Below are 27,219 nucleotides of genomic sequence, written 5' to 3' on the forward strand. Positions count from 1 at the left end.
GACGCGCGTTGAAAAGTTGACGTAACTTTGACACGGCGTCTAAAAAATGAGGCGCTCCAGCGTGAGACGAAACAGCTGGACGCGCCGCAATGATCAAAGACGTCGGTCTGTCGCATGTTTCCACAGAAAAACAACGGGAAAGAGCACAGAACGCGTTCGCTCGGAACGTTGAACAACAGCGCCGTCTCTCTCTTCTTCCGTTATTGCTCATATCAAAGGAAATAATTTCAATAGGTGGCGCTAATGCGCTAAAAACAGTTCGTCATTTCCTCCGTAGTGAAAAGCGATGCGGATCTCCCGGAAGTAAATACAACAGACTTGACGGGAAGCTGGTGAGTAAAAACAAGTAATATGGCACAATTCTTACAGACTGTTTTGTTTAAAATGCAATACTTTAAACGAGTATTGATATGCTACTTAAAGCAATGGTGTGCGATTAATAAAAATTGACATCGTCATTATATTTGTTTATTTCAAAATCGTCTTGCAGGCTCATATATCCACAATGTGTGACTATTTTCACATGTTGATGCAATGCATAGTTAAATATTTGCACATCAGCAAACATCTCAACTGCACAAATCATCTATTTTGCACATTATTACTTTCGAACAGATAGCAAGTATATTATTTGACAAAAGCAAGTTTTACTAATCTAAAACTTTCAACTGGAATTGCACAACTTATTAAAAGTTCTGATGCATACATTCTTTTCATATTGCACGTTTAGTAGAGATCCACTCTTTTTTTTTTTTTTAAAGGAATATTCCGGGGCTAATACAAGTTAAGCTCAAACGACAGTATTTGTGGTATAATATTTATTACCACAAACGTTATTTTCTACTCGTCCCTCCTTTTCTTTAAAAACAAAATAAAAGCCAAAGTCGAGGTTACACTGAGGCACTTACCATGGAAGTGAATGGGGCCAAATTGTAGAGGGTTTAAAGGCAGAAATGGGAACTTTATAATTTTACAAAAGCACTCAGATGAAATTCTTCTGTTAAAACTCATGTATTATTTGAACTGTGAAGTTGACTAAATCGTCGTATTTGTGGGATTACAGGGTTTATGGCGTTATATCGCCACGGCAACAAAGTTGTACAATTGGATATAACTTTTCACAGAACAGATAAGCAATTTTATCACACTAAAATCATGTTGACATAGCTATTGTTTACATCTTGTGACTATACTTTTGAAATTGTGAGTATTTTAACATTTATGGATTTGCCCCATTCACTTCCATTGTAAGTTCTTCAATTAAACCATATTAATATATATATATATTTATATATATATATATATATATATATATATATATATATATATATATATATAATATTATTATTATTATTTTTATTTATTTATTTATTTTTAATTTATTTTTATTTTTTATGACCAGTCTAAATAGATTTTTGTGGTTATTCACATTATGTCACTAATGCTTTAGATTGATCTTAACTAGTATTGAAACCAGAATATTCCTTTAAGAACAGAAAATCTACTAGGCATTGTCATTAAGCATTTTTTCCCTTGTTTCTTTAATTATATTTTTATAATGTGTAATTTATTACATCTCCAATTTAAGGGAAGGTAACATAAGTAGGTTAAAGGGCACAAAATCTACAAAATAATTGACGCTAAACCATTTTTCTAATGTCTTTTTCATTATATTTTATAATACAATATATACCTACAATATTAGAAAATGTGGCAAGTGTAGGCTAAAGGACACATTACAATATCAGTGCCTGAAGTAGGTCATGTAGAATCAAATGTTTACTGAGTAATGAGATAATGCATTATCATCACTGCCCCATTTTGTTGGTTACATTTCAGTCTTGTAGCTGCAGTTTGTTTTAAAATGTATAGAGACTAACACAAATTTGTTTTACTTGCAAGCATGTCTGTTGCACCATGGGGGTTCGTGGCCTTACAAGTTATGTCGAAGGAAATCATCAGTTCTTCACAGATATGAGATTTAGAGACTGCCGCTTGGTGATTGATGGGTGTAGCTTGTATTTTCGATTGTATTTTAACTCTGGATTGGATCAAGCAAGGGGTGGAGATTATGACAAATTTGCAGTGTTGGTGCAACAGTTTTTTGCAGCTCTTTCAGAATGCAATGTGAAGCCATTTGTCGTGTTAGATGGTGGGATGGACCAGACAGACAAAAAGTTCAAGACGCTGCAGGAACGAACCCAAAGCAAGATCCGAGAGGCTCATGCTCTTTCCCGAGGATCTCCCGGTTCGGTTCTTCCTCTGCTTACACGTGAAGTCTTCCTACAGGTCCTCTCCGAGCTTGGTGTGCCCTTGGTGCAGTGTATTTCCGAAGCTGATTTTGAGATAGCTTCTCTTGCCAAACATTGGGGATGTCCCGTTTTGACCAATGACAGTGACTTCTACATCTTTGACTTGCATGGTGGCTACTTGCCATATTCATTTTTTCAGTGGAATAATGTCAGTGGTAAGGCCACTGAACGCTACATTCCTGCTCAGCTTTTCACCGTGAACCGCTTCTGCTCGCACTTCAACCATATGAACAAACAGCTTCTGCCACTGTTTGCTGTCGTTACTGGCAACGACTACACTCCTGCTAAAATAACAGAAATATTTTTCCGCCGTGTGGAGCTTGAAAGAGTACCAGTGGGTCGAAAGTCTGGATGTAGTTGCAATCCTCGAATTGAGAGCTTTCTGCTCTGGCTAGCTCAGTTTACCAGTCCTGTAGATGCTTTGGAGGAAGTACTGGATATTTTGGGTGGACAGCAGAAAGAAAAGTTTCATACTCAGCTCTCTGCAGGAATACAGGACTACCAGCTCCCTCGTACTAGCATTCTGGCTCAATACTTCTCAAGTGCCCAACCTGCACTACCAAATACCCAAGACCTCCCAGCAGCACTGATTTCTCAACCAGAGTGGCTTTTAAGGGCATTCGCATCTGGAAAGCTGCCCTCCTTGGTCTTGAATGTGCTTGTGCTCCAGAAAGTTTTGCTGATTGCCCAAGTGGAGAATACTCACCAGCCCAGCAGTCATATAACCTCACTGAGTATCCGAAAGACCATCTACAGCCTGTTGCTTTTGGAGAAGGTAAGACACGATAGTCAAAGGCAACAGAATGTCACCCAGAGAGGAAGGGGAAGGGGAAGGGGAAGAGAAGATCTAAACAGGCAGTCTCAGGGTATGGGAGGACAACAGTGTGACAACCTATGTGTTGTTGATGAGTATGACAGACAAGACCTCAATCTCAAGAAGAACACCGTGGAGGCTCAACTACCCAACTCTGTGCATCAGCTGAATCTTGCTACAGTTGACAAGGTGAGCTTTGGTATTAATTTTCCAATGCCTTAGCCAAAGTGTTGACCCATGTAATTTATATATACTTGGTGGCTGGCACTCAAATTTTTCTCAAAGGAAAAAGTCTGTGTGTGTGTGTGTGTATATATATATATATATATATATATATATATATATATATATATATATATATATATTTGGGAGGGTTACTTTTGAAATGTATTCCACTACAGATTACAGAATACATGCTGTAAAATGTAATTTGTAATGTATTCTGTTAGATTACTCAAGGTCAGTAACGTATTCTAAATACTTTGGATTACTTCTTCAGCACTGGTAGATTTTTTCACTTGTTTTGACTATAAAAACTCTGCCAGTACAGGAAGATAAAATACACATGTTAAAAATACATTCTCTGAAAAACCTAAATATCTTATACAGTGTTGTTTCTAAAACAAGATCAATCAAATTGATCTTGGTTTAAGGATTTTTAGATATTTTTACAGGAAAACAATACAAAAATTATTATCAAGAATATAATTTTTGCCCTTATATCAAAGGTCTTACTAGAAAAAGAGAAATTATGATCTAAAGTGAATTTTCTTGATAAAAAATATGATCGTGCATGTAAAATGGCTAGAAATAGCATTTTAGTTTAGCGTAAATCTGACAATTTACACAAGGTTTATTTCTATTTCTTCTGCTCCAAACTTACTTCAAACTTCTCTGTCTGCTCGTATGAATGTAACACATCATAAGAAAGTGTTTCACCGCTGTTCAAATGCACTTTGGATCGCATCATTTTTTTGTATAAATGTTTTCCATCTGAAAGCACAAAATATTAAATGAAACAAATGACAATAAAATGAAAGTAATCTCTTCAGTAATCAAAATACTTTTTGAATGTAACTGTATTCTAATTACCAATGATTTAAATTGTAACTGTAGTGGAATACAGTTACTTATATTTTGTATTTTAAAGTTACTCCCCAACCCTGTGTGTGTGTGTGTGTGTGTGTGTATATATATATATATATATATATATATATATATATATATATATATATATATATATTACACATACACACACACACATACACTGGCGGCCAAATGTTTCTAATAATGTACAGATTTTGCTGTTTTGGAAGGAAATTGGTACTTTAATTCACCAAAGTGGCATTCAACTGATCACAAAGTATAGTCAGGACATTACTGATGTAAAAAACAGCACCATCATTATTTGAAAAAGTAATTTTTGATCAAATCTAGACAGGCCCCATTTCCAGCAGCCATCACTCCAACACCTTATCCTTGAGTAATCATGCAAAATTGCTAATTTGGTACTAGAAAATCACTTGCCATTATATCAAACACAGTTGAAAGCTATTTGGTTTGTTAATGAAGTTTAACATTGTCTTTGTGTTTGTTTTTGAGTTGCCACACTATGCAATAGACTGGCATGTCTTAAGGTCAATATTAGGTCAAAAATGGCAAAAAAGAAACCGCTTTCTCTAGAAACTCATCATTCAGTCATTGTTTTGAGGAATGAAGGTTATACAATGCTTGAAATTGCCAAAAAACTGAAGATTTCATACAGAGGTGTACACTACAGTCTTCAAAGACAAAGGACAACTGGCTCTAACAAGGACAGAAAGAGAAGTGGAAGGCCAGATGTACAACTAAACAAGAAGATAAGTACATCAGAGTCTCTAGATTGAGAAATAGATGCCTCACATGTCCCCAGCTGACAGCTTCATTGAATTCTACCTGCTCAACACCAGTTTCATGTACAACAGTAAAGAGAAGACTCAGGGGTGCAGGCCTTATGGGAAGAATTGCAAAGAAACAGTCACTGTTGAAACAGAAAATCAAAAAGAAAAGGTTAGCGTGGGCAAAGAAACACAGACATTGGACAACAGATATTGGAAAAGAGTGTTATGGATCTTAACCCCATTGAGCTTTTGTGGGATCAGCTAGACTGTAAGGTGTGTAAGAAGTGCCCGACAAGACAGCCACATCTATGGCAAGTGCTACAGGAAGCGTGGGGTGAAATGTCACCTGAGTATCTGGACAAACTGACAGCTAGAATGCCAAGAATCTGCAAAGCTGTCATTGCTGCATGTGGAGGATTTTTTAATGAGAACTCTTTGAAGTAGTTTAAGAAGTTCTGAAATGTTTTTTCAAATTGTAATTGTAATTTTTCACATTAATGTCCTGACTATACATTGTGATCAGTTGAATGCCACTTTGGTGAATAAACGTACCAATTTCTTTCCATAAGAGCAAAATCTGAACATTATTCCAAACTTTTGGCCGCCAGTGTACATATATATACAGGTGCATCTCAAAAAATTAGAATATTGTGGAAAAGGTAATTTTTTTTCCGTAATTTAATTCAAAATGTGGAACTTTCATATATTCTAGATTCATTACACATCAAGTGAAATATTTCAAGCCTTTTTTTGTTTTAATCTTGATGATTACAGCTTACAGCTCATGGAAATCAAAAATCCAGTATCTCAAAATATTAGAACAGGGGGCCTGGGTAGCTCAGTGGTAAAATACACTGGCTACCACCCCTGGAGTTCGCTAGTTCGAATCCCAGGGCGTGCTGAGTGACTCCAGCCAGGTCTCCTAAGCAACCAAATTGGCCCGGTTGCTAGGGAGGGTAGAGTCACATGGGGTAACCTCCTTGTGATCGCTATAATGTGGTTCGTTCTCGGTGGGGCACATGGTGAGTTGAGCGTGGTTGCCGCGGTGGATGGCGTGAAGCCTCCACACACACTATGTCTCCATGGCAACGCGCTCAAGCCACGTGATAAGATGCACAGGTTGACGGTCTCAGACACAGAGGCAACTGGGATTTGTCCTCCACCACTGAGGCGAATCACTATGTGACCACGAGGACTTAAAAGGACATTGGGAATTGGGCATTCCAAATTGGGAGAAAAAGGAAAAAAAATAAATAAAAAAATATTAGAATAAAGAATTTATAATACAGAAATGTCGACCTTCTTGTTCAGGGCTCCTTTTGCACGAATTACTGCAAATAATTATTGCTCAGTGGTCCAAAGTCCTCTTTTCAGATGAAAGTACATTTTGCATTTCATTTGAAAATCAAGGTCCCAGAGTCTGGAGGTAGAGTGGAGAGGCACAGAATCCAAGTTGCTTGAAGTCCAGTGTAAAGTTTCCACAGTCAGTGATGATTTGGGGTGCCATGTCATCTGCTGGTGTTGGTCCACTGTGTTTTCTCAAGTCGAGAGTCAATGCAGCCGTCTACCAGGAGATTTTAGAGCACTTCATGCTTCCATCTGCTGACAAGCTTTATGGAGATGCTGATTTCATTTTCCAGCAGGACTTGGTACCTGCCCACAGTGCCAAAACTACTAGTAACTGGTTTGCTGACCATGGTATTACTGTGCTTGATTGGCCAGCCAACTCGCCTGACCTGAACCCCATAGAGAATCTATGGGGTATTGTTAAGAGGAAAATGAGAGACACAAGATCCAACAATACAGATGAGCTGAAGGCTGCTATCAAAGCAATCTGGGCTTCCATAACATCTCAGCACTGCCACAGGCTGATTGCCTCCATGCCACGCTGCATTGATGCAGTAATTCGTGCAAAAGGAGCCCCGACCAAGTATTGAGTGCATAAAGTACACGTACTTTTCAGAAGGTTGACATTTCTGTATATATATATATATATATATATATATATATATACACACACACACACACACACACAGGTATCTCCCTTCAATTGTTTTGTCATAAATCTTAGGTGCCTGCACAGGTGAGACTGCAGGTGTTGTTGGGAACACTGGGTATGATGGACCACCTTTTGCAGCCATTGCCTCCCCACCTTCGCCTGCCAGTGTGTGTGACGATTTTTTGGAAGAATAACTCTAAACCAAAGCCCAGTCACCCACGACTGCAGGCCATGTTGTTAGGACTGGTATACGGCGAACTCAGCTGGAGAACGGCATATCCTGATGGTAAAAGGAGACTAAATCTTCTTCATGCAATATCTATAGCCAGTACCGTTTCAGGCCATTCTGGTGCCCTAGGCGAGATCCCTATTGGCGCCCCCCATTGTTGGGGGGGGTATGGTAGAGGCCTACTCTTTGGCGCCCTCCCAGCAGGTGGCACCCTAGGCGACTGCCTAGTTCGCCTATGCCTAGAAACGGCCCTGTCTATAGCCACTTTTACACATAAAACTGCAGTACACATGTTAAATTGCAGTAAAATTGCCAGATTGCCTCTTCTGCTTTTCACACATGCAATGGCTCTACACAAGTATTCACACATCAGCACCAAAATGCCACTCTGATGACATTTTCCAGAAATTACCTTTTACATTTTCAAGCTGTTAAACTGATCACCTGGATTTTGGTCCTATGTAAACCTTGTTCCTAAAGGAGACTACCTATTTTATCATAAGTTACGGAATCACTTACCATTTCTGTAAGCTGTTGACTAATTTTTCCTCTGCTCATATGATCAGCAGTCTGTCTGATTTGATGACATTTCTCAGTCACAGTTGTTAAATGGTGTTGAGTAATTGCATCATCTCCGTCAGAACTTTGTGAATGGCCCAAAGCAGACATCTTATGTCAATGCGTCCTGACCTCAGACGTGCTCAAGCTGTTCATCTTACGGCTTTGTTCACACATAGCATGAAAATGGAACTTTTTTGATAATGTTACAGTTTCTCATTTGGGGAAACTGCAAGAGTTGGTTTACTAGTACTTCCTAAAGTGTCCTGTTCTCACATGACTTCTAAATGGAAAAATTTTGTTGAATTTCCAGGAAAGTCAGTATGTGTGAAAGCAACTAATGTCTTAGAGTGAGAGTTTATTTATAGTAAATTTATACTATATTATAGTAAACAAATGGACATGAAATATTGATTTGAGTTTAATTCATTTTATTATGTGCAAAGAAAGAGACATGAAACTAGCACAGCAATGTAGAAAATCAGTTGCTTGACAACAGTCAGTTGTATAGTTTAGCAGTCATATAAAAATGTTTGAATACAGAATGCCACGATTGACCAATTCGAATCACTCATCCATAAAGCTGTGTGATAATGGGAATTACATTTGCAAAGTTAAATCTCCTTATAAACTTGGTGTCTTTACTACTCTTTATCACCTAGAGCCATAATGCTTTGCTCTCTCTGTCATCTCATGCAGACCCACTGTATTGCAGCAAATCTGCTGCATCTGTCTGTCAGCGATTATCTCAGCTGAGGGTCAACCCTGGACAAAAGTGGGACCTTGAGCTGGGTGTGGCCCATTCATTCAGCCAATGGCAGTCATGTATGTTGGCGGGGCTTTACCTGAACCAATTACTGTGTTTCCCACTACCTGAGCCTCGATATGCCTGGTATGGAATGGCCATAAAATGATCTCATTGAAATATATAATAGTTCTGATACTGTTTTGATAATATCATCACCTTTATTTATCAGTAGGGTTGTGAACAGAGAACTGGTTCAGAACGGGTTCCATTTTAAAAAAATACTGGAACCGTGTGATTTTCATGACTTTTGGTTCCATTAACGATTCCACAAAGAAATTCCCCACTGATGCGGTTGGAACCTGTACTACAAGTGTTTCCCGCAGTGCAATTCAGCGGCAGCACTGTCCTGTTACTGAATCTACAGTGTGAAACACACAGGCCAGTGTAGTCCAATTCCTGAATAAATTGCTCTAATGAATCGGTTCTTTTCAGTGAATTAAAAACACAGCAAGACCAGTATAGTGCGGTGTTATCATTTACTCCCGAAGTTGAATTCCAATACTCAAGAACGCAAGTACCACGAATGCATAAAATTACCCAGATGTGTTCTTGATCAGGCCGAATATCGAGGAATGCTTTGGATGGTGACTTGTGAACAAGAAGCCCATCTGAAGTCCCAGAAGTCATAACGGCACTATGGTGACAGACATAAGGCATTTGGCTTGTTTTTCCTCAAGAGTTTCCCGCTGTAAGCTCACAGATGTCTGATGGCTCGCGAGAGTTGTCATACTCCGTGAACAGTTGTTTTGATGTGCATCATTTTAATAAAGTAAGGAAACGAGTGTTAACAGACCTCCTGCAAATCCTCACTGGTGTGAAGATAAAAATGCTGTCACTGGTGTGTGATAATACCAGTAGTTCTGTCACTGGTTGCAAATGTGCTCGCAGCACATCTAAAAGCTCGCAATAGATGCATTCAACGTCCAGCCGTCCTTCAGAGTTCGTTCTTACAAGGTAGCTTGACAAGACTGGTCTTCATAAGAACGCAAGTCTGTTTTTTGCATTTTTAGCATTGAGAAACATCCACAGTGTGACCAGTGTAGTGCAGTTCCTGAACATATGACTCTTTTGAGCTGGCTCTTTTCAGTGAATCAAAAACACTTATACATCAGTCTTAGCAGTTACTGAATAATTAATCTTACTAATGTGCATGTAAATGACCTCCATCATATCCAAGTCTAAATTAAACAAGAACCATTACTGTATAATGTAATGTTGTACTGACCAGTTGTTCATATGACAATGTGTAATTAAAGATATTCATGAGTTTTGTTGAAATCAGTGGATTTTATAAAAGAATAAATTAATGAATTAAATATGCTATCACATTTTTTTGTTTGTTTGGAATTTTTTATTAATATATAGTTAGGATCAATTACTGGTTTGCATTTATGCCTCTAAATAGTCAACATGCAAACATGCCTTCTACAAGAATTGTGTTAAATGTATGTCTGATTTGTTATATCTACTCTGTCGAGACCTGAAATTATCTCATAATTTGGCAACAGGCTGCTGAGGGCTGTAAAAAAGAATTGAATTTTTTTATTTCCAAATAATTTTCTCTAAATGACTAAAAGAATCGTTAATGGAACCATTAGGGAACCAAAATCATTCAGTTCCCATCCTGATTTATCAGATGTCAAATGGTAAAAAACTGTCTAATGCCAATTACTTGATTAACTTTCTCTTTTCCTCTAAGGGTATTCAGTGGTACTCTGTTGCACGGGCTTGAGGCTGCAATAAGAGGGGGTCACCAGCCTGAGTCTCTGCTTGCAGGGGACACTGGTGCTTGGCAGCTCTACTCCATCCTCTTGAAGGCGTTAACAGGCCCTGCAGTATCAGCAACACCAAGAATGAGTAGAGGAGGGGGGCAAATACAAGCACAGCAAAGAGGAAGGGGCAATGCAGGGAGGGGACCGGGCAATGAAGGTAGAGGAAGGGCTAGTGGAGGGAGAGGGATGGGTCATGGTGGAAAAGGGAGGGGCAACAGAAGCAGAGGAATGATGCCTGCAGACAGTGATTTAGATAACAGGTTTTCTTTGTTGACATTTGAGTGGACTTGAAAGAGTAGAGGGAAAGGATATTTTATATTTCAAAGAAGCTAGTTTAGTAGGGGAGGATAAACAAGGACAGATTTGCATACTGTTCTATTTTTTACTACATTAATTTCTTTTGAGGGAAGGCTTGACATTTCTCTCGATGCCTTTTACTTACATCTTCAGCCTCATAGTGTAACTAACCATATTTTGTCTGAGAGCAGCTTTTAGTGTAGGCCAGCTTAATTTCAGTTAACAGGAATGTTGTATTATGACAGCTATCATTATGAACATGCTTGTACTTGCACTGAAACTGTTTTGCCGCTATATCATGTAAATTGTCAATTTAATGTAACTTTTTATGCTATTTAATTGAATGAACTTTAATGAGGAATTATGGTGACTTTTTATGTTATATAAGCTTACTTTTGGTACCAATATTTTTTATGTAATGTTTTAAAATGCCTGTTTTGTTAAGTGCTCATATGATATACCGTATATCATCTTAATTAGTTCAAAGTTATAGCTGATGGTTGGTTTATTGAGAATATGGCTAACATATTCCAATCCTGACTGTGAGTACTAAACTTGAGTGTTTATCTTATGTCATTCTGTTTAAAAAAAAAAAAAAACAGCGCAGATGTTTTATGTACAGCAATAACCTGTAATAGCCGCTGCCATGTGGAATTAGCTCAGACTGAAATAAAGAGCTGAAAATAGAAGTGCAATGTTATTAGAAAGCGCTCTTGTGCTCCAGGGGATGTAAAATAAGGCATAGTCTTATTGGAGATTACCTTAAGTGAAATATCTCTTGGCAAAGGTGGAAGTTTTTGGCCGCTTCATAAAATTCCACCCCATAGACAGGTTTTGTCTTGATGTAAAACATTGGTGGGAATAACAATGTTTAGCCCTCCTATAGTAAAAGTCTCTTGGCAAATTGGATTACTGTTATTCTTAAAAGGTGTTTGTTGACATGTCTAAACTGGATGGTCATGAATAAGATTTGCTGATGACTATACAAAGTTTATCAACATTGAACCTATATCATATTATATACAACTATTTTACCGATTTGACAAGACAAAATGATCCAAGCACATAATATACATCTTAAAAATGTTTTATGGTTGTTTAAAGTTGTCAGCCTTTTAACCTAGTGAGATGGTTTATCGTTCTTTTTATGTGCCAGATTTTTTACATTTTTGCACATTGTAGCTGATTTCTTACTGCCCTGCTGTATTAAAATACAAATACAAATAAAATGCATTTTTAAAGTGATTGATGCTATATGTTTTATGTTTAAATATATGAATACATTTATTTCACCATGCACATACATTTTGGACTTAAAATTGTATTCAGTAACATCCTGTAAGTAAGGATTTTCATTTCTGAGCATGCTTTGCATGGGACTCAATGGGGAGAGTAAATGTTTAAATTAAGTGTTATTTTATGTGTTTTTATGCAAGATGTATATAAAGGGTGATACCTGTTAGTGTTTAATGTTTTGTTATGTTGAGATTTTGGGTGTTACCATTATGGTGAAGAGTGGGGCTTAATCTAATGATGAGGACTTGTACATATCACATAGCAATTACTGCTCTCTTCATTGAACAATTGCTGTGCTAACTTTAGCATAGTTACTAAACTACACTTTGTAGTGCTTCCAACCAGCATGTATTTAGCATGTTAGAATTCACTTTCACCTGTTAGTACATAAAGAAATAAAAGCAATTTATTTGAGTTACATTGACATGTTTAATTTAGATGGGTTTACCCAATTAAACTAGGTTCTTTCTACACAATGTGTTTGTGTTGAGATTACAGAGTAATTTTAAATTAAGACAATTCATTTCAAAACGTGGAACCACTGTCCATGATTTAATCAAGTTCAGCCAAAGAGCTATTTTTGTGTGTACCAGACAATTTTATAAAAGTTTCCTTTATTTTATGGACACAGTAAATGTACAAATCAAATGACCTGTCGCAGTAAAAACTGTTGCAAATATTTTCACTGAGTACAATCATCAATTGTGCCGTTTTGAAGCGGTGGTAGTCAAATCTGATGACTGGCAGGTTCATGGGTGCAGATTTCTGTCTTTTTAACTGCTGAATCATTTTGATAAATATGAATATGTGTTTTTATAATAGCCTGACTTTAACAGAGCCAGAAAGAAATCCAGCTAAATTAAAATAATTATATTATATTCACATGCCTGCCTTGTATTATAGCCGTACACTCTGTTAGCGTGTATTAAATGTATGGCGGTAGTAAGGGGGTCTAATCTTGGCATGAAGGACTGGGGAGGGTGGTTCAGATGTCAGTTCCTGTAATAGTAGTCGCGCACGGAGATTCCCATAGACTCCGTGGGAAGCATTCTTACGACTTAATAACACAGCCACACTGACAGACGAGACAGTGGCAGCAGAAAATAGGGTGTGAGAGGGAGAGCTGCTGGTATTTTAAACTGGATGAGAGAGCAGAGGGCGTGCACCGACTCAGATGTATGTATTTCTGACACACTATTATAGAAACATGGCCATGAGCAGGATTGGTATACAGCTGCAGTTTTTGCTGTACTCTGTGTCAGCGTACCTTTCACCGATCAATCTCGACAATATTCTTCCGATTCCAGCAGGTATGAAAGACAGATTGAGCGCGCGAATGCACGTTTGTGCGCGTGAGCTCGAACGTGAATATTTGTTTGCGATAACGAGAGCGAGTGGTGTCAGCTACGTATATTTACATCAGCAAGTATGTGTTTAAAATGTAAATGTATATTATATATATTTTATAACTATGTATGTTTATAGTTTTAAACATAAATATGTATGTGAATATACTTATACGTAGCCTACATTATATATATATATATATATATTATATTAGGCGTAGATATGGTTTAAACGTTATTGTGCATTCATAAATGTAGCTATTTTTGGCTCTGTTTAATATTTTACAATAATTTTTTTTTGCATAAACTTTTCAAAAAATGAATGCTTCAGGTAGCTTGTTAATAAAATTCGTATGTTAGAATGTTTTGCATGTCATGAAATTCTGTTCAGCACATTAATATGGATATTAGTGTAAACATTTAGCATATTTGTTCTGTTTAAATTTACCTTGCATGATAATTTTTTCTTCATCTCTTCATCATGTTGCTATTTAAAAACATGCTTGAACATACACATTTATGTGTTTCAGTCGTGTATCAGTGAAATATGTGTGGTATGGTGATATCTTAAAGAGCACTTCAACTAGACTTCAATGCTTCGATTAATCAGTGTAATTACTCACTGCAGTGCTGCGGTTATTTCATGCCAGTCATGCGGTCGAGTTGTTGATTATCTCGTTCGTTTTAATCGATCTTTGGATTCTGATTGGTTGTGTTGCGTATGCTTCATCCCCAGGCCCATATAATGTCTTGAAAAGATTTGATCCATGTTGTCTGCTGGCCCCGCCTCCCCCTCCTTTGTTCTTGCCCCCTCCTAGTGTCTGGAAAAGGGGACCTGTGAGTAATGATAATTGCATGAATAATTTTTACAGCTGTGATTAATGACAGCATGTCTGTTTCAAAATAAAGCCTATTTAATCTGTTTTTCGAGGTCCTCCCTGGGCCTGTGGAGAGGGTAAGAGGGAGAGAGGAGGATGAGGAACAGGTGACAGAGCACTGTGTGGCGGGACCGGCGGGACCTCCTGGTCCTGTTGGACCACAGGTAAGGGAAAGGAAGAGAGAGAGAAACTGAAGTCATGACTTAATTCAGTCTCTTTCTCATACAAAGCAATTGTATTTAAATTTTTGGGTGAACTAGTATTTTAGCTCTTCATGTATAGATTGAAATGTGTCTCATTATTTTAGGGTCATGGTGGCATCCCAGGGCTAAAGGGGCCCATAGGAGATAAGGTGAGATGGTTAAACTTTCGGTAAAGAGAAATTAATTGCTTCACACTCTCTTAGTAGGAAAATAAAAAAATAAAGCATTCTTCTCTTCTACTGTAGGGTGACATTGGACGACCAGGGTCAAAGGTCAGAATATGTTCAATATTATAATTATATTGATGTGGACAGCATGCATGCATTCTATGGGTCTGTTCCAAAACCTAGTGAGCTTCCTCCGAAGGTAGCACTTTAAGGCATCATTGGCACACTCCTAACGCTAAGGTGATCCCATAATGCAGGATTTTTAATTATTTTTCTTATGACAAAGACCCCCAGATATGAAAACCACCTTGCGAGGGACCCCCTCTGAAAATATATAAAGGTTGCTTCATATTTTTGTGTATAAAGACCAGAAAAAATAAAATAAATAAATAAATAAAAAATTGTGTGATATTATAAAGATGATTGAAATAGTTAGCTTTTATATTGTATGAAAGCCAAAATAAATAATTTAATTATTATCTATAGGGATGCACCAGTGTATCGGTTAATTATTGACCAATTTAAAACCATTTGCTATAACTGTTTATATAAAATGTCAATAGCAACCATTGGTTTTTTAAATATTTTAAAAACAATAAAATAGCATTTGTACCTCTGTGTACATTTTAAAGCATAATTTCTAAGTAAAACTGTGATCTGATGACAAAATAAGGTAAGTGGCAAAAATATCGAAATCTGCCTATAGTTTTTTTATTTTCCAAAAATGTTCATAACGGTGCATTTCTAATTATCTGGAAAATATTTAGCCAACTACATTAGTACATTGACAACGTATCTTTTTTTCTTCTCAATAACTGAGTAATGTCAAATGTATAAACCTAAAGAGAAACATATTGATTAAACTGTAATGGCAATTATGTCAAATTCAGTTAATATAGCTTTTTTTTTTTTTTCTGTTTTTTCTCCCCTTTTCTCCCCAATTTGGAATGCCCAACACCCAATGCGCTCTAAGTCCTCGTGGTGGCGTAGTGACTCGCCTCAATCCGGGTGGCGGAGGACGAATCTCAGTTGCCTCCGCGTCTGAGACAGTCAGTCCGCGCATCTTATCACGTGGCTTGTTGAGCGTGTTACCGCGGAGACATAGCGCGTGTGGAGGCTCCACGCTATTCACCGCGGCATCCACGCACGACTCACCGCACGCCCCACCGAGAGCGAGAACCACATTATAGCGACCACGAGGAGGTTACCCCATGTGACTCTACCCACCCTAGCAACCGGCTCAATTTGGTTGCTTAGGAGACCTTGCTGGAGTCAGGTTAATATCGCTTTTTACTTTTTTACATTCATGAAAAAAAATTTCTGTCTCTGAAATTTTCCACAGACCCCCTAGCACCCCCTTGCGGCCCACTGGGGGTCCCCGGACCCCATTTTAAAAAACCTTTCCATTATGCACTGTGATAAGCTCAGTGGAAAAATAAATCTAAAACGGAGGACGAAGCAAGATAACTTTTGATTATAAATATACTTATCTGTTCTGTACTGAAAAGTATCAAAAAATTATTTTAAAATGATAGAAAACTGACTATTTTGCTCAATAAAGTATCGCGTAATTCATCTCGCATTGCAAGTTTAGTATCCCATGCACTGCGAGTGAGGAGCAGTATGAAGTTGCTGCCTATGAAGAGCTTTCCAAATTAGTCTGTTATGAGGCTCCATTTCGGTAAAGATGCTGCCATAGAAGACAGCTGCCTATGTAGTAAGCAAGTAGGCAGCTCACTACGTTTTGAAACAGACCCTATTAACAATAAAGCAGATCCGAGTCATTAATGTTTTCCTGTTCTAAACATGAAAATAATCTTTATAGAATCTATTAAGCAGTTGTCTTGTCATTTTACAGTCCATTACTGTTTATTACATGCTCTCTGGATGCAACTGTATGTTTTACAGGGTGTCAAGCCATGTGCTGTTTTACTGTAGTTAAGCCTGGTTGCAGTCCACTGCAGTTCTGCCCTGCAATATCACTTAGTGCTAAACTCAGACATTAATCTCAGTACCGTGCTGCTGCTCTTAGTCAAAACACGTTCTGAACTCTCAAGCACCTTAAAGGGATAGTTAACCCAAAAATGAAAATTCTGTCATCATTTACTCACCCTCATGTGTTCCAAACCCACATAACTTACTTGGAACCCAAAAGGAGATGTTAGGCATGTTAGTAACAGTCTCAGTCACCATTAACTTTTATTGGATCATTTTTTCCATCCAGTGACAGTGAATGGTGACTAAAGCTGTTACTCTGCCTAACATCTTCTTTTGTGGTCCACAATGAAGAAAGTAAGTCATGTGGGTTTGGAACAACATGAGGGTGAGTAAATTATGACAGAATTGTCATTTTTGGCTTAACTATCCCTTTAAGTAAAAAGGGATGGAAAAAGCATACAATGGATGCCCATGAAAAGCAGGCGGTAAACAGAATTTTAAAAGAGATGTTTGTGTACATTTTCTATTAATCATAGCAGCAGCAATTCACCATACCATGCTTGAATGATGGAAAAGAGCATTATAACCTATCCAGACACACATAGTCGAGTGTAGTCACTTTTAGCATTTTAAAGAGCCAATTAAGGTGCCTAGATCACAGTGGTGTGATCAGCTGTGCTGTTCAGTCCCAGTAAAGTATGCCAGATTGCAGTAGTCTTCTGCATCCTCTACAACCTAGCACTCAGAACCGGCCTGCAAAATGTGTAATTGTGACATAAAAATTGTGCTCAGCACTAATTTTGTGGGCATGTTTGTGCTGTTACCTGATTTCCATAATTCCTTTTGTGTGTATGGCGTTAAAACTATGCACACAGTGCATGCAAAAAACTGGCAGGTGTGATTTATTCTTAGTGAATTACCCCCAAAATGTTTGAGAGAAATTAGTCCTGGGGCCTCGTGTATGAAACATTGTGTAAATGTAATACTAAAGTGCGCGTAAGCACAAAAGTCAGATTTTGCGTATGCACATAAGTTTTCATATGTTCCCTTTATAAATCCCAGTTAGCAGAAGATTGAGCGTACATGCACGTGCATCATTCCCCACCCTGTCTCCTTCCGGAATAACCATTTATGGAGCTTACAATGCCTTACAATGTTTTTAATATGCGTAACTTCATCTGCATATAATTACCATGAAAACTGCTGCATTCAACTGTGTGAGAAACTTGGAAAATAGAATGAAGAATAGGTACTGCTGCTAAAAATAATTTCTTAATATTTGTCTTATTTTATTGTAAAAATATCTAAACATCCTTTAAACAAGATCAATTTACCTGAGAAACATTATTGTATATTAAGACTTACATAGAATATACACTCACTATGCACATTATTAGTAAGACCTTTACACCTACTTATTCATGTGTTTATCTAATCAGCCAATTGCGTGGCAGCAGTGCAATGCATAAAATCATGCAGATACAGTGCAGGAGCATCAGAATGGGGAAAACATTTTATCTCAGTGATTTTGACCATGGCATGATTGTTGGTGCCAGACGGGCTGGTTTGAGTATTGAGTATTGGTCTGTAACTGCTGATCTCCTGGGATTTCAAGCACAACAGTCTTTAGAGTTTACTCAGAATAGTGCCAAAAACAAAAAGCAACCAAAAACACCTTGTTGATGAGAGAGGTCAACAGAGATTGACCAGACTAGTTCGAGCTGACAGAAAGGCTACGGTAACTCAGATAACCATTCTGTACAATTGTAGTGAGCAGAATAGCCTCTCAGAATGCACAACACGTCAAACCTTGAGGCGTATGGGCTACAATAAGACCATGTCGAGCACTTTATTAGGACCATAGTGTTCCTATGAAGTGCTCAGTGAGTGCATCTTATTATATGTAGAATATACGTTGTTATTAGCCTATACTCTCTGACCATTGAGAAATTATTTTTGAGTGGATTAAGCATAAATCTAACCTAACTTATGCAATTTTGCTTCTCAGGTAATTAAAAAAAAAAGGTTTTTAGGATGTTTTTATAAATTCTTAAAAATTTGATTTTTTTTTATGGAAGCAAAACAAAGTTAGCAATTAGGAAAAACACTTCTGCAGTGAAAAATCAGATCGCAACCTTTTTTAAAATAAATAATTTTATAAATCCTGATGTGTGTGTGAGCAATTGCATATGCACATGTCAGTGACCATTTTGTGATGTTTGTACATCAGGCCCCAGGAGGGCACTCAAAAGGAGAGAGATTGGATGGGCTAATGTTTTAAAGGATCGTGGAGGGCTGCCAAGAGACAGAGATGCTGAGTAGGTGTTTTGTCTTTGAATGAAGTGGCTCTGTACACTCAGCACTTTGGCCGCACTGCAAGATTTTGTTGGGTTGGGGCTGCTGTGGGTGTACAAAAGAAAATTTGCATATAAAATTTTTTTTCCCCTTAGGGTCGTACTGGGCGTCCAGGTCTGCCTGGAAAACCAGGTGCTCCGGGGTTGCCTGGCCCAGAAGGATCTAAGGTGTGTGAGCTTACCTCCCCAATCCATCTGACTGAATATAATCTAGTCACATACTGCTCTGACCTCATTAATGACAAGACATCTGTTATCACTGTCTCCCTTGAAGTGTCTGTTCTTCAACGTAATGGTAAATGACGGTATTAAACTAACTGCCAAGGCCATGATCAGAGTCAAGTGTCACTCATGACTGTTGCCTCTGCCATCAAGACGAATAGGCCTAAGAATAGCTCATTTAAGCATTTACTGTATATGTGACCTCTTTGGCAGGGAGAGAAAGGAGAACCAGGACTAATGGGAATGCCAGGGATAAGGGGACCAGCTGGACCTAAAGTGAGTCACATTTTATCCTTCTCCAGGTGTAAATGGTGTTGACAATGGAAGTAATGCATGGTGATAGATACCATTAATTTAAGTTTCTCTGGTTGTTAATACAATTACAGTTTTTAATGAGAAAAGAACCATTTGGTAAATGGTAATCATCTTTGTTCCCAAAGGGTTTGCCAGGATACAAGGGTGAGAAGGTATGTCTGTTGAACTCAACCTAAAGGTTCCATTAACGTTAAGAGTATTTGATATTTGAGTTTAAGTGAGAATAATTCTAATCTTTGCAGGGGGCACGGGGTGATCATGGACCTGCAGGTCCAAAAGGAGACAAGGTTAGAGACTAAGAATTAAATCTGAAATGTTTGTTGTTTCTAGATCAGGGTTTTTTAAACTGGGGTCTTGGGACCCGCTAAAGTGGCCGCAGAAAACTTCAGAGAAAAAAGTGTAAAAAAAAAAAAAAAAAAACTTTAGCATGTACTAAATTTGACGTTATTACTGTTTTACTCTGCTTTCTTAAGATTAGGTTTATACATCTAACATTAGTCTAATATTTATTAGAAAAAAGATGTGCTGTCAACTTAAATAAATGTCAAATAAACTGTCAAAATAAATATTTTTGACATAGTATTTGTATAATTTATTTTAATTTAAGTATAATAATAATCTAAAAGCAAATTATTTTTATTTGAACAAAACATGTTGTCTTTATAATATCAAACTTATAAATGTTCTCACACACAATAAATGGGTCTTAATACGTAAAAAAATAACACAACTGTAAAGTTGATTTGATGGGTGAATTTGGTCTTCTCTCTTTAGGGAGCAAATGGACTACCTGGGATGCTGGGACAGAAGGTGTGATGTGACATTTTAACTATTAAAGAAATATTTTGGTTTTACTTAAGCTACTTGCTATAGAGTGCAACAGTCTAGTTCCAAAAATAAAAAATCCCATTCATTTTCTCTATAGGCAAATTGATTTTTAACTATAACTTAGAAACTTTTGAAGACAGACCTTCCATGAGCTCAGAGGTTGTTCATCGATGGTATATGCTTACGTTGAAGCCATCAATCTGCATATTTCAACTTCATTTTTAAAAAATCATGTTTAATAATGGAATTCCTGATGAAGAACTACACTACCCATGATTCTGAAGACACCAGTAGACCTTAATTACGGTAGTGCCATCTTTGATTTTAACGGGAATGACAACGAGGCTGTGAGGGATAAACTTACCATCTCTTCAATGGTACGCGTGGTATAAAGCTGTAAAAAGCTCCTACATCACATCTAATTTTCCACAACTCATGTTGTCTGGAGTTTTTGTCTACTGAATGTTCTTAGAAAGATGTTTTTTTTTTTTTCAAAAGTTTGTCCCCTTAACAATACAAATACACTTTAAATAACAGTGCAGCCCATTGAAGAGTCTGTACGTCCATCCCTCACAGCCTCATTGTCATTCCCGTCAAAAATCAAAGATGGCGCTGCTGTGAATAAGTTCTATTAGATGTGCTGCCAAAAAAGCCCGCCAACCGAGCTCATATTCATATATATGAATATTTTGCAATAAAATAAAAATATATAGTTTCTAAACTTACAGTATACTCAACAACTGTAAATCAATAATTTTATATTGTTTCATTGTTTTTATTTTGATTACGTCATTCTCAATGCTTCATGGGAATCGTAGTTCATTAGAAGACGTTACGTGCACAGCTTTGTGCTTTTGCCTTTTTGTCCAATTTTCAGACAGTTTTTTGCTTCTGAACAAAGTTTGTAATGTTGTGATTCACTTCGGAGTTGGTTGATTTGGTTTATGGCTTAGAACTCTTTTACAGATGATTTTAGGAAATCCCCATGGAAGAAACAGTATGATGAAAACCACTTCTGATACTAAGACGGCTGACAAAGCGGTCAGACACTGTTGCACTCTATTGCTAGGCAGAGGCTGGTGGTATTAAGGGAAGGGGCATTCTCATTCTAGAGATAATATTATTGGACAAAAATCTGTAGTACAATATGAGTCATCATTATTTTTGGTTCATTTTCACAGAAGAGAAAGACTGTACATTTTAAATGCATATATCTGCTAAATTGTATCAACTTATAGGAGTACACTATCATATAGATGGCTTCAAAGCTAAAAGACATGGACTAAAATTCACAAAACTCATTCATACGGATTTTGACATTTACAATCATTTCATGCATGTAACATTAATATGTTTTGGTTGTCACTGATATGAAGCTCTGCTTCTCTCTACTCCTCCCCCTCCTTGTTGCTCCTCTAGGGTGAAATGGGACCCAAGGGTGAGCTAGGTGTATCAGGGAAACGTGGCCCTACAGGCCGACCAGGCAAAAGAGGCAAACAGGTGAGGGTACAAATACCACTCTACATGCACACAGACATACCTACTCAAATAAATTAAGCTGTGTTGATTTGTTTTGGGTGAGGCAATACATCAGTGTTCCTCTAGTTTGTTTTGATATTGAGACCTTGAGTGTGTGATGATAAGGGAGTGGATTATTTGGCAGAAGAAGCTTTGGGCATATTTAAAACACAGACACACATGCTTAACCCTTCCCGCAGTGTCCTACTTGCTCTACATCTGACTTGCCTGTCTGACTGTGCCTGTGTGAGTGTGTGTCACTTTTACACTGATGTCTATTCGTATGTAATCCGAGGACCTGACAATCTCTCCGTGCTGGTTGCTGGATTTGGACCAGTTAAGCCTCTGATGTTGGGTCCATCCTGCCTCTCATGTTTCAAAGCTCTTGTATTACACTGCATGTAGGCACTTTCTGGAAATGTCTTTATTAGTTGCTGGGAAATACCAAGTGACTGTGATTGTGGCATTACCCAGCAGCATACATTCCTACAATCAATCAGACCAATGCTATGATAAATAGAAATTTAAAGGAATGTTCCGGGTTCACCAAAAGTAAAGCTAAATAGACAGCAGTTGTGGCATAATATTGATTACCACAAAAAATATTTTCGAATGGTCCCCCGTTTATAAAATAAAAAATGAGTGGTCACAGTAAGGCACTTACAGTGGAAGTGAACAGGGCAAGTCCATAAATATTAAAATACACAGTGTTTCTAAAGTATAGCCACAAGACGGTAAACATTATACATGTTAACATGATTTTAGTGTTTATTGAATATAACTTTACACTGATAAGGTTGGTGAGTGATTTTATCACACTACAATCATGTTAACATGTATAATGTTTATCGTCTTGTGTATTTAATGTTTATACATTGGCCCCATTCACTTCAATTGTAAGTGCCTTACTGTAACCGTGATTTTTGCTTCTTTTTTAAATAAACAAGGGACATGTCGAAATTATTTTTGTGGTAATCAACATTATGCCACAAATACTGTTGATTGAGCTTAACTTGTGCTGAACCTGGCACATTCCTGTAAGGTTCTCTAGATCCCTGCACAGGCCTTTGACTTGAATGTCTTTTCAGAACTGGAAACTAATTTGATGCAACCACTTTGTAAGATGAAAGATAATACTCATATGTATAGACTGTATAGCAGTAGGTGTCTTAGATATGTTTGTGAGTGTATTGTTTTGTTTCTGAGTTTAGCTTGGTTATTTTTATGTCTTGATGTAGGGGCCTGAAGGAGAGAAAGGTTCTCTGGGGCTCATAGGACCTATTGGTCCACCTGGACCCACAGGCCACCCTGGACCTCCAGGGGTACCTGCATCAGGTGAGATAACACACACACACACTTTTATCTAGCTATCTAAATGCAATGGAGACCTAACCCTAAAATAAAACATTTAAGAATTTAAAGGCAACAAAACAAACATTACTAAGCTCATATACTGTATGAACCACTTTTCACTTTCCCAAAATGAGGTCAGATATACTGTATAGTAATTAATGGTTAACTTTGGTGGACATTTCTCAGCAATTTTGTCCCCAAAATATGTCTTAAAGAAGTTAAACACACACACTGATTAATCAGGGACACATGCATGTCATTCACATTCAGGCAAACATTTCAATAACTTATTTCTCAGTTTAATATTGATGTTTGAATTAAATTAAATGAATGAAAAAAACCTTGTATTTGCTTTTGTTAATATGTGTCTGGTTATGATGTACAGGACTGTTTGTCGTTGGAGAAAAGGGTGAGAAGGGATTGCAAGGCCCTCCTGGACACTGCGACTGTAGTTTCCCTTCTCTAAGCAGCCCACCCAGTGCTCCATTACAACACCGTAGCAAATATGACAGAGTTCCAGCAGTAAGCCACATACACAGTGTACCCATCCAGCAAACTTTACAGATTTTACCGAAGATCATATTTGGTTTGCCTGTTTCTAATTAAATAAATAAGCCTGTCTGTATGCTTCATATCAACCTTTCAATCAATCTCTTTTGTGATCTTTCTGGTCAGATTTTTGTTGTAAGCAGTGAGGAAGACCTTAAAAGTCTCCACGCAGACAATGCACTCGCCTTCAGGAAAGATCAGAGGTCTCTTTATTTTAAAGATGAAAATGGATGGGAGCCCATTCAGGTACTTGATCGTCTTGAATACATTTCACAGGCTGCCATATTAAAGGGATCGTTCACCCAAAAATGTAAATTCATTATTCGCTCACCCTCATGTTGTTCTAAACCCTAAAATAATTCTAAAAGAATATTAGTCTTTGTCACCATTATTCTTTGTCACTGATATATATATATATATATACATATATATATATATATATATATATATATAATGAAAAAGAATGGTGACTGAGACTAACATTTTGCCTAAATATCCTTTTGTATTCCATGGAAGAAAGAAAGTCAACATGAGCGTGAATAAATTATGACAGAATTTTCATTTTTGAGTGAATTATCCTTAAGTGGCATTATGAGAGCAGCAGCTGTGGTTTGCATTGTAGCTGATGCCGCTCCAGGCAACAGAGAGGATGATGGGAGAGAATGGAGTCTGCGGGGATGGGGAGGTGCAGGAACTCAACGAGGAGGAATGCGACGATGGAAACAAGGTTGTTACGGACGACTGCGTGGGTGAGTCACATATTCACAATCACATAACTAACAATTAGTGCTGTCAGTCGATTAAAATTTGAATCACGATTAATCACATAATTTTTTGTTGTTAAAGGATTGTTCCAGGTTCAATACAAGTTGAGCTCAATTGACAGCATTTGTGGCATAATGTTGATTACCACAAAAATGTATTTTGACTCGTCCTTCCTTTTCTTTAAAAAATCATGGTTCCAGTGAGGCACTTATAATGGAAGTGAATGGGGCCAATTATTTAACATTAAAATACACACTGTCTCAAAAGTTTAGCCACAAGACATAAAGGATATGCGTGTAAACATGATTTTAGTTCGATAAAATCACTTTCAAACCTTTTCTGTGTAAAATTATAGCCAATTGTACAACTTCTTTACCATGATGCAATGCCAACAAACCCTGAAACGACTGTAAAAATGACAAATTAAACAACTTTATGGCTCAAATAATACACAAGTTTTAACAGAATAATTACTGCAAGTGCTTTTATAAAATATAAGCCTCACATTTCTGTGTTTAAACCCTCCAAAAATTGGCCACATCCAATTTCATTGACCCCATTGACTTCCATTGTAAGTGCCTCACAAAAACATTTAAAGAAAAGGAGGGACAAGTCAAAACAAATTTTTGTGGTAATCAACATAATGCCACAAATGCTGTCTATTGGGCTTAACTTGTATTGAACTCAGAGCATTCTTTTTAATTGCGATTAATTGCAGATTTTGAAAGTGCTGAAATTTGACACTATATATACTTATTTTCCTGTCAAAATGCTTTTATTTCCATCTTAGGGATGAAACAAAACAATGTGTAAAAATATAATGCTTTATTAACATTTTCCAAACAAAGCCTTCTACAGTATAAAGATAGAAATGCACTAAAATAGCACCAAGTAACATTTAACGTTTCCCAAAATCTAATTGGGAGGTTGACTAATTGAAAAAACTAGTCCCCACATAGGTTGAATATTCATTTCAATGGGCATTAAATCTCTTAAACTCTCTTTTTCCATGGTATTAGTCTGCCGGTAGAATGTGGCTATCCTCTTTCCCACAGCAACCGTGTAGCTGCATTCATGATTCATGTCAGGGCGTCAACGCCAGTGTCAAGAGCAGCTTTGAACGTGAAATGCGCTTGCAGGCAAAAACATCTCATTCTGCATTTTGGTGATAGTTAAGGATTGACGTGCTTCTGTGGTAATTAAAATGTGCCTTACATAGGCTGAAAAATACTTGATTTCAATCACAAGTCCCATCTGGTCTTGTTTTGTACATCAAATAGCGTTAAGGGGTCCTTTCTCCAATTTTTTTATCACTGACACGGAAGCACTGTTGTGCGTGTGTGTGTGGGTTTGTGGTGTGTAATGATTCCAGGTGGACACATTGCAAAGATTCTGCCCTTCCAAAAGTGTTAATGCTTTATGCTGTATTAACAGTAAATGCATTAATCGCGATGCGTTATCACGTTAATTCTGACAGCTCTACTAACAATACAAATCCATAAACATACAATTACTTAGTGGCAAACATCACTATTACAATTGCTCATACTTAGGGTTAGGTATTTAAACAAACCCCTAATATACAAATAATGCAATAGACCTTAAAAGGAGGGACTTGTGATATATGTAGGGACCATGGCTCTTCTGATTGGGCCAGTAAGCAACAACCAAGCAACACCCTGGCAACTACCCACAAAAACTTGTTCCTCCTATTCTGCCTCTCCCTGTTCTTTATCTGTATCTCTTTCTGTGAATGTGTAGGCTGTAAAAAGGCATACTGTGGTGATGGATATCGTAATGAGGGAGTGGAGGAGTGTGACGGGAAGGACTTTGGCTACCAGACCTGCAAATCATATCTGCCAGGGTATGCACACCCCACTCACACAAACACACACCTTAGTTTTTTGTTTTGTTTTTTATAATGGTGCAGACTTTTCATTGACTTCTATTGTTTTATACTGAGCTAGTATTATATTATAATACCCTACCCATAAATCTAACCTAACCTTTCTGCATTTTTTGATTTTCATTAGGACATTTAGTATGTTTACTAAGTCGTGATTCATGTTTTACTATCCTTGTGGGTACATTTGGTGCTCAAAATGTAAACCAAACTTGACCCACCCTCACACACATACTCTGATCTACTGAACTAGTTGTACACTGTTTGTCTAAAAGATCTCTATCTTTTTGTATGTATAGCACCTTTGGGCAGCTCAGATGCACCGACTCCTGTTACATTGAATCAACTGGCTGTAAATACAGGACCTGAGGCCCACAAAAGTTTACACATTCACATGGACACATACACACAGATATGAGGGAGAGCCTGCTGAGATCAAAAAGTATTTAATAGATGATCCAAGAGGATTTGATTCTGTTTCTTTCTGGCTCATGACTCATGCACACACAAACACAGGTACAACTCAGTGGGTATTGCACTATTTGCAGTACCTGTTCTTTGAAGCTAGGATGTTTGTAATGGCAGCTGAGCTGGTGGATACATATTTGAAGTAAGTAAAGAGTATTATGGAGATCATAAAAGGTGTAATGACAAATTAAATGAATGTATAATATGTTTATATGAAATGTATTTATATGTTTGGTATTGAAAATGCATGAGTACATTTGTGCATGTATGTATCATGTTTTTAAAGAATAAGGAATATGTCACTAATACATGCCTTGCAAAGCATTGGTAACTCATTGTATTATTATTATTATTATTGTTGTTGTATTTATAGAATTGTATCCTATGTTTGATGAAATTATATATTATAATTATCTTATAATATTTATTATGCTGAAATAAGTATGT

General features: G+C 37.3%; 2 protein-coding genes across 3 annotated transcripts; both read left to right on the forward strand.

Annotated features, from left to right (window-relative positions):
• The first annotated feature begins 283 nt into the window (after positions 1–283).
• LOC127424915 (protein asteroid homolog 1-like) lies at positions 284–11,922 on the forward strand. 2 transcript variants are annotated; one of them, XM_051670461.1, is made up of 5 exons: positions 284–332; positions 1,903–3,315; positions 7,078–7,291; positions 8,492–8,684; positions 10,300–11,922. In XM_051670461.1, exons 2-5 carry the CDS (start codon positions 1,918–1,920, stop codon positions 10,661–10,663), a joined length of 2,169 nt encoding a protein of 722 aa, XP_051526421.1. In that variant the 5' UTR covers positions 284–332; positions 1,903–1,917; the 3' UTR covers positions 10,664–11,922. The 2 variants fall into 2 exon arrangements, with proteins under 2 accessions (XP_051526421.1, XP_051526422.1); XM_051670462.1 differs by having other exon boundaries at positions 318–346.
• A 1,079-nt stretch (positions 11,923–13,001) lies between these two features.
• Positions 13,002–27,102, forward strand: LOC127425563 (acetylcholinesterase collagenic tail peptide-like). Its single transcript, XM_051671685.1, has 17 exons — positions 13,002–13,275; positions 14,048–14,148; positions 14,243–14,353; positions 14,497–14,541; positions 14,638–14,664; positions 18,948–19,019; positions 19,287–19,349; positions 19,514–19,540; positions 19,631–19,675; positions 20,163–20,198; positions 21,636–21,716; positions 22,973–23,069; positions 23,473–23,609; positions 23,763–23,882; positions 24,259–24,385; positions 26,163–26,265; positions 26,604–27,102. Exons 1-17 carry the CDS (start codon positions 13,140–13,142, stop codon positions 26,671–26,673), a joined length of 1,398 nt encoding a protein of 465 aa, XP_051527645.1. The 5' UTR covers positions 13,002–13,139; the 3' UTR covers positions 26,674–27,102.
• Positions 27,103–27,219: the final 117 nt, after the last annotated feature.

The sequence above is a fragment of the Myxocyprinus asiaticus genome, chromosome 34 (assembly GCF_019703515.2).
Source record: "Myxocyprinus asiaticus isolate MX2 ecotype Aquarium Trade chromosome 34, UBuf_Myxa_2, whole genome shotgun sequence".
NCBI classification, from domain to species: Eukaryota; Metazoa; Chordata; class Actinopteri; order Cypriniformes; family Catostomidae; genus Myxocyprinus; species Myxocyprinus asiaticus.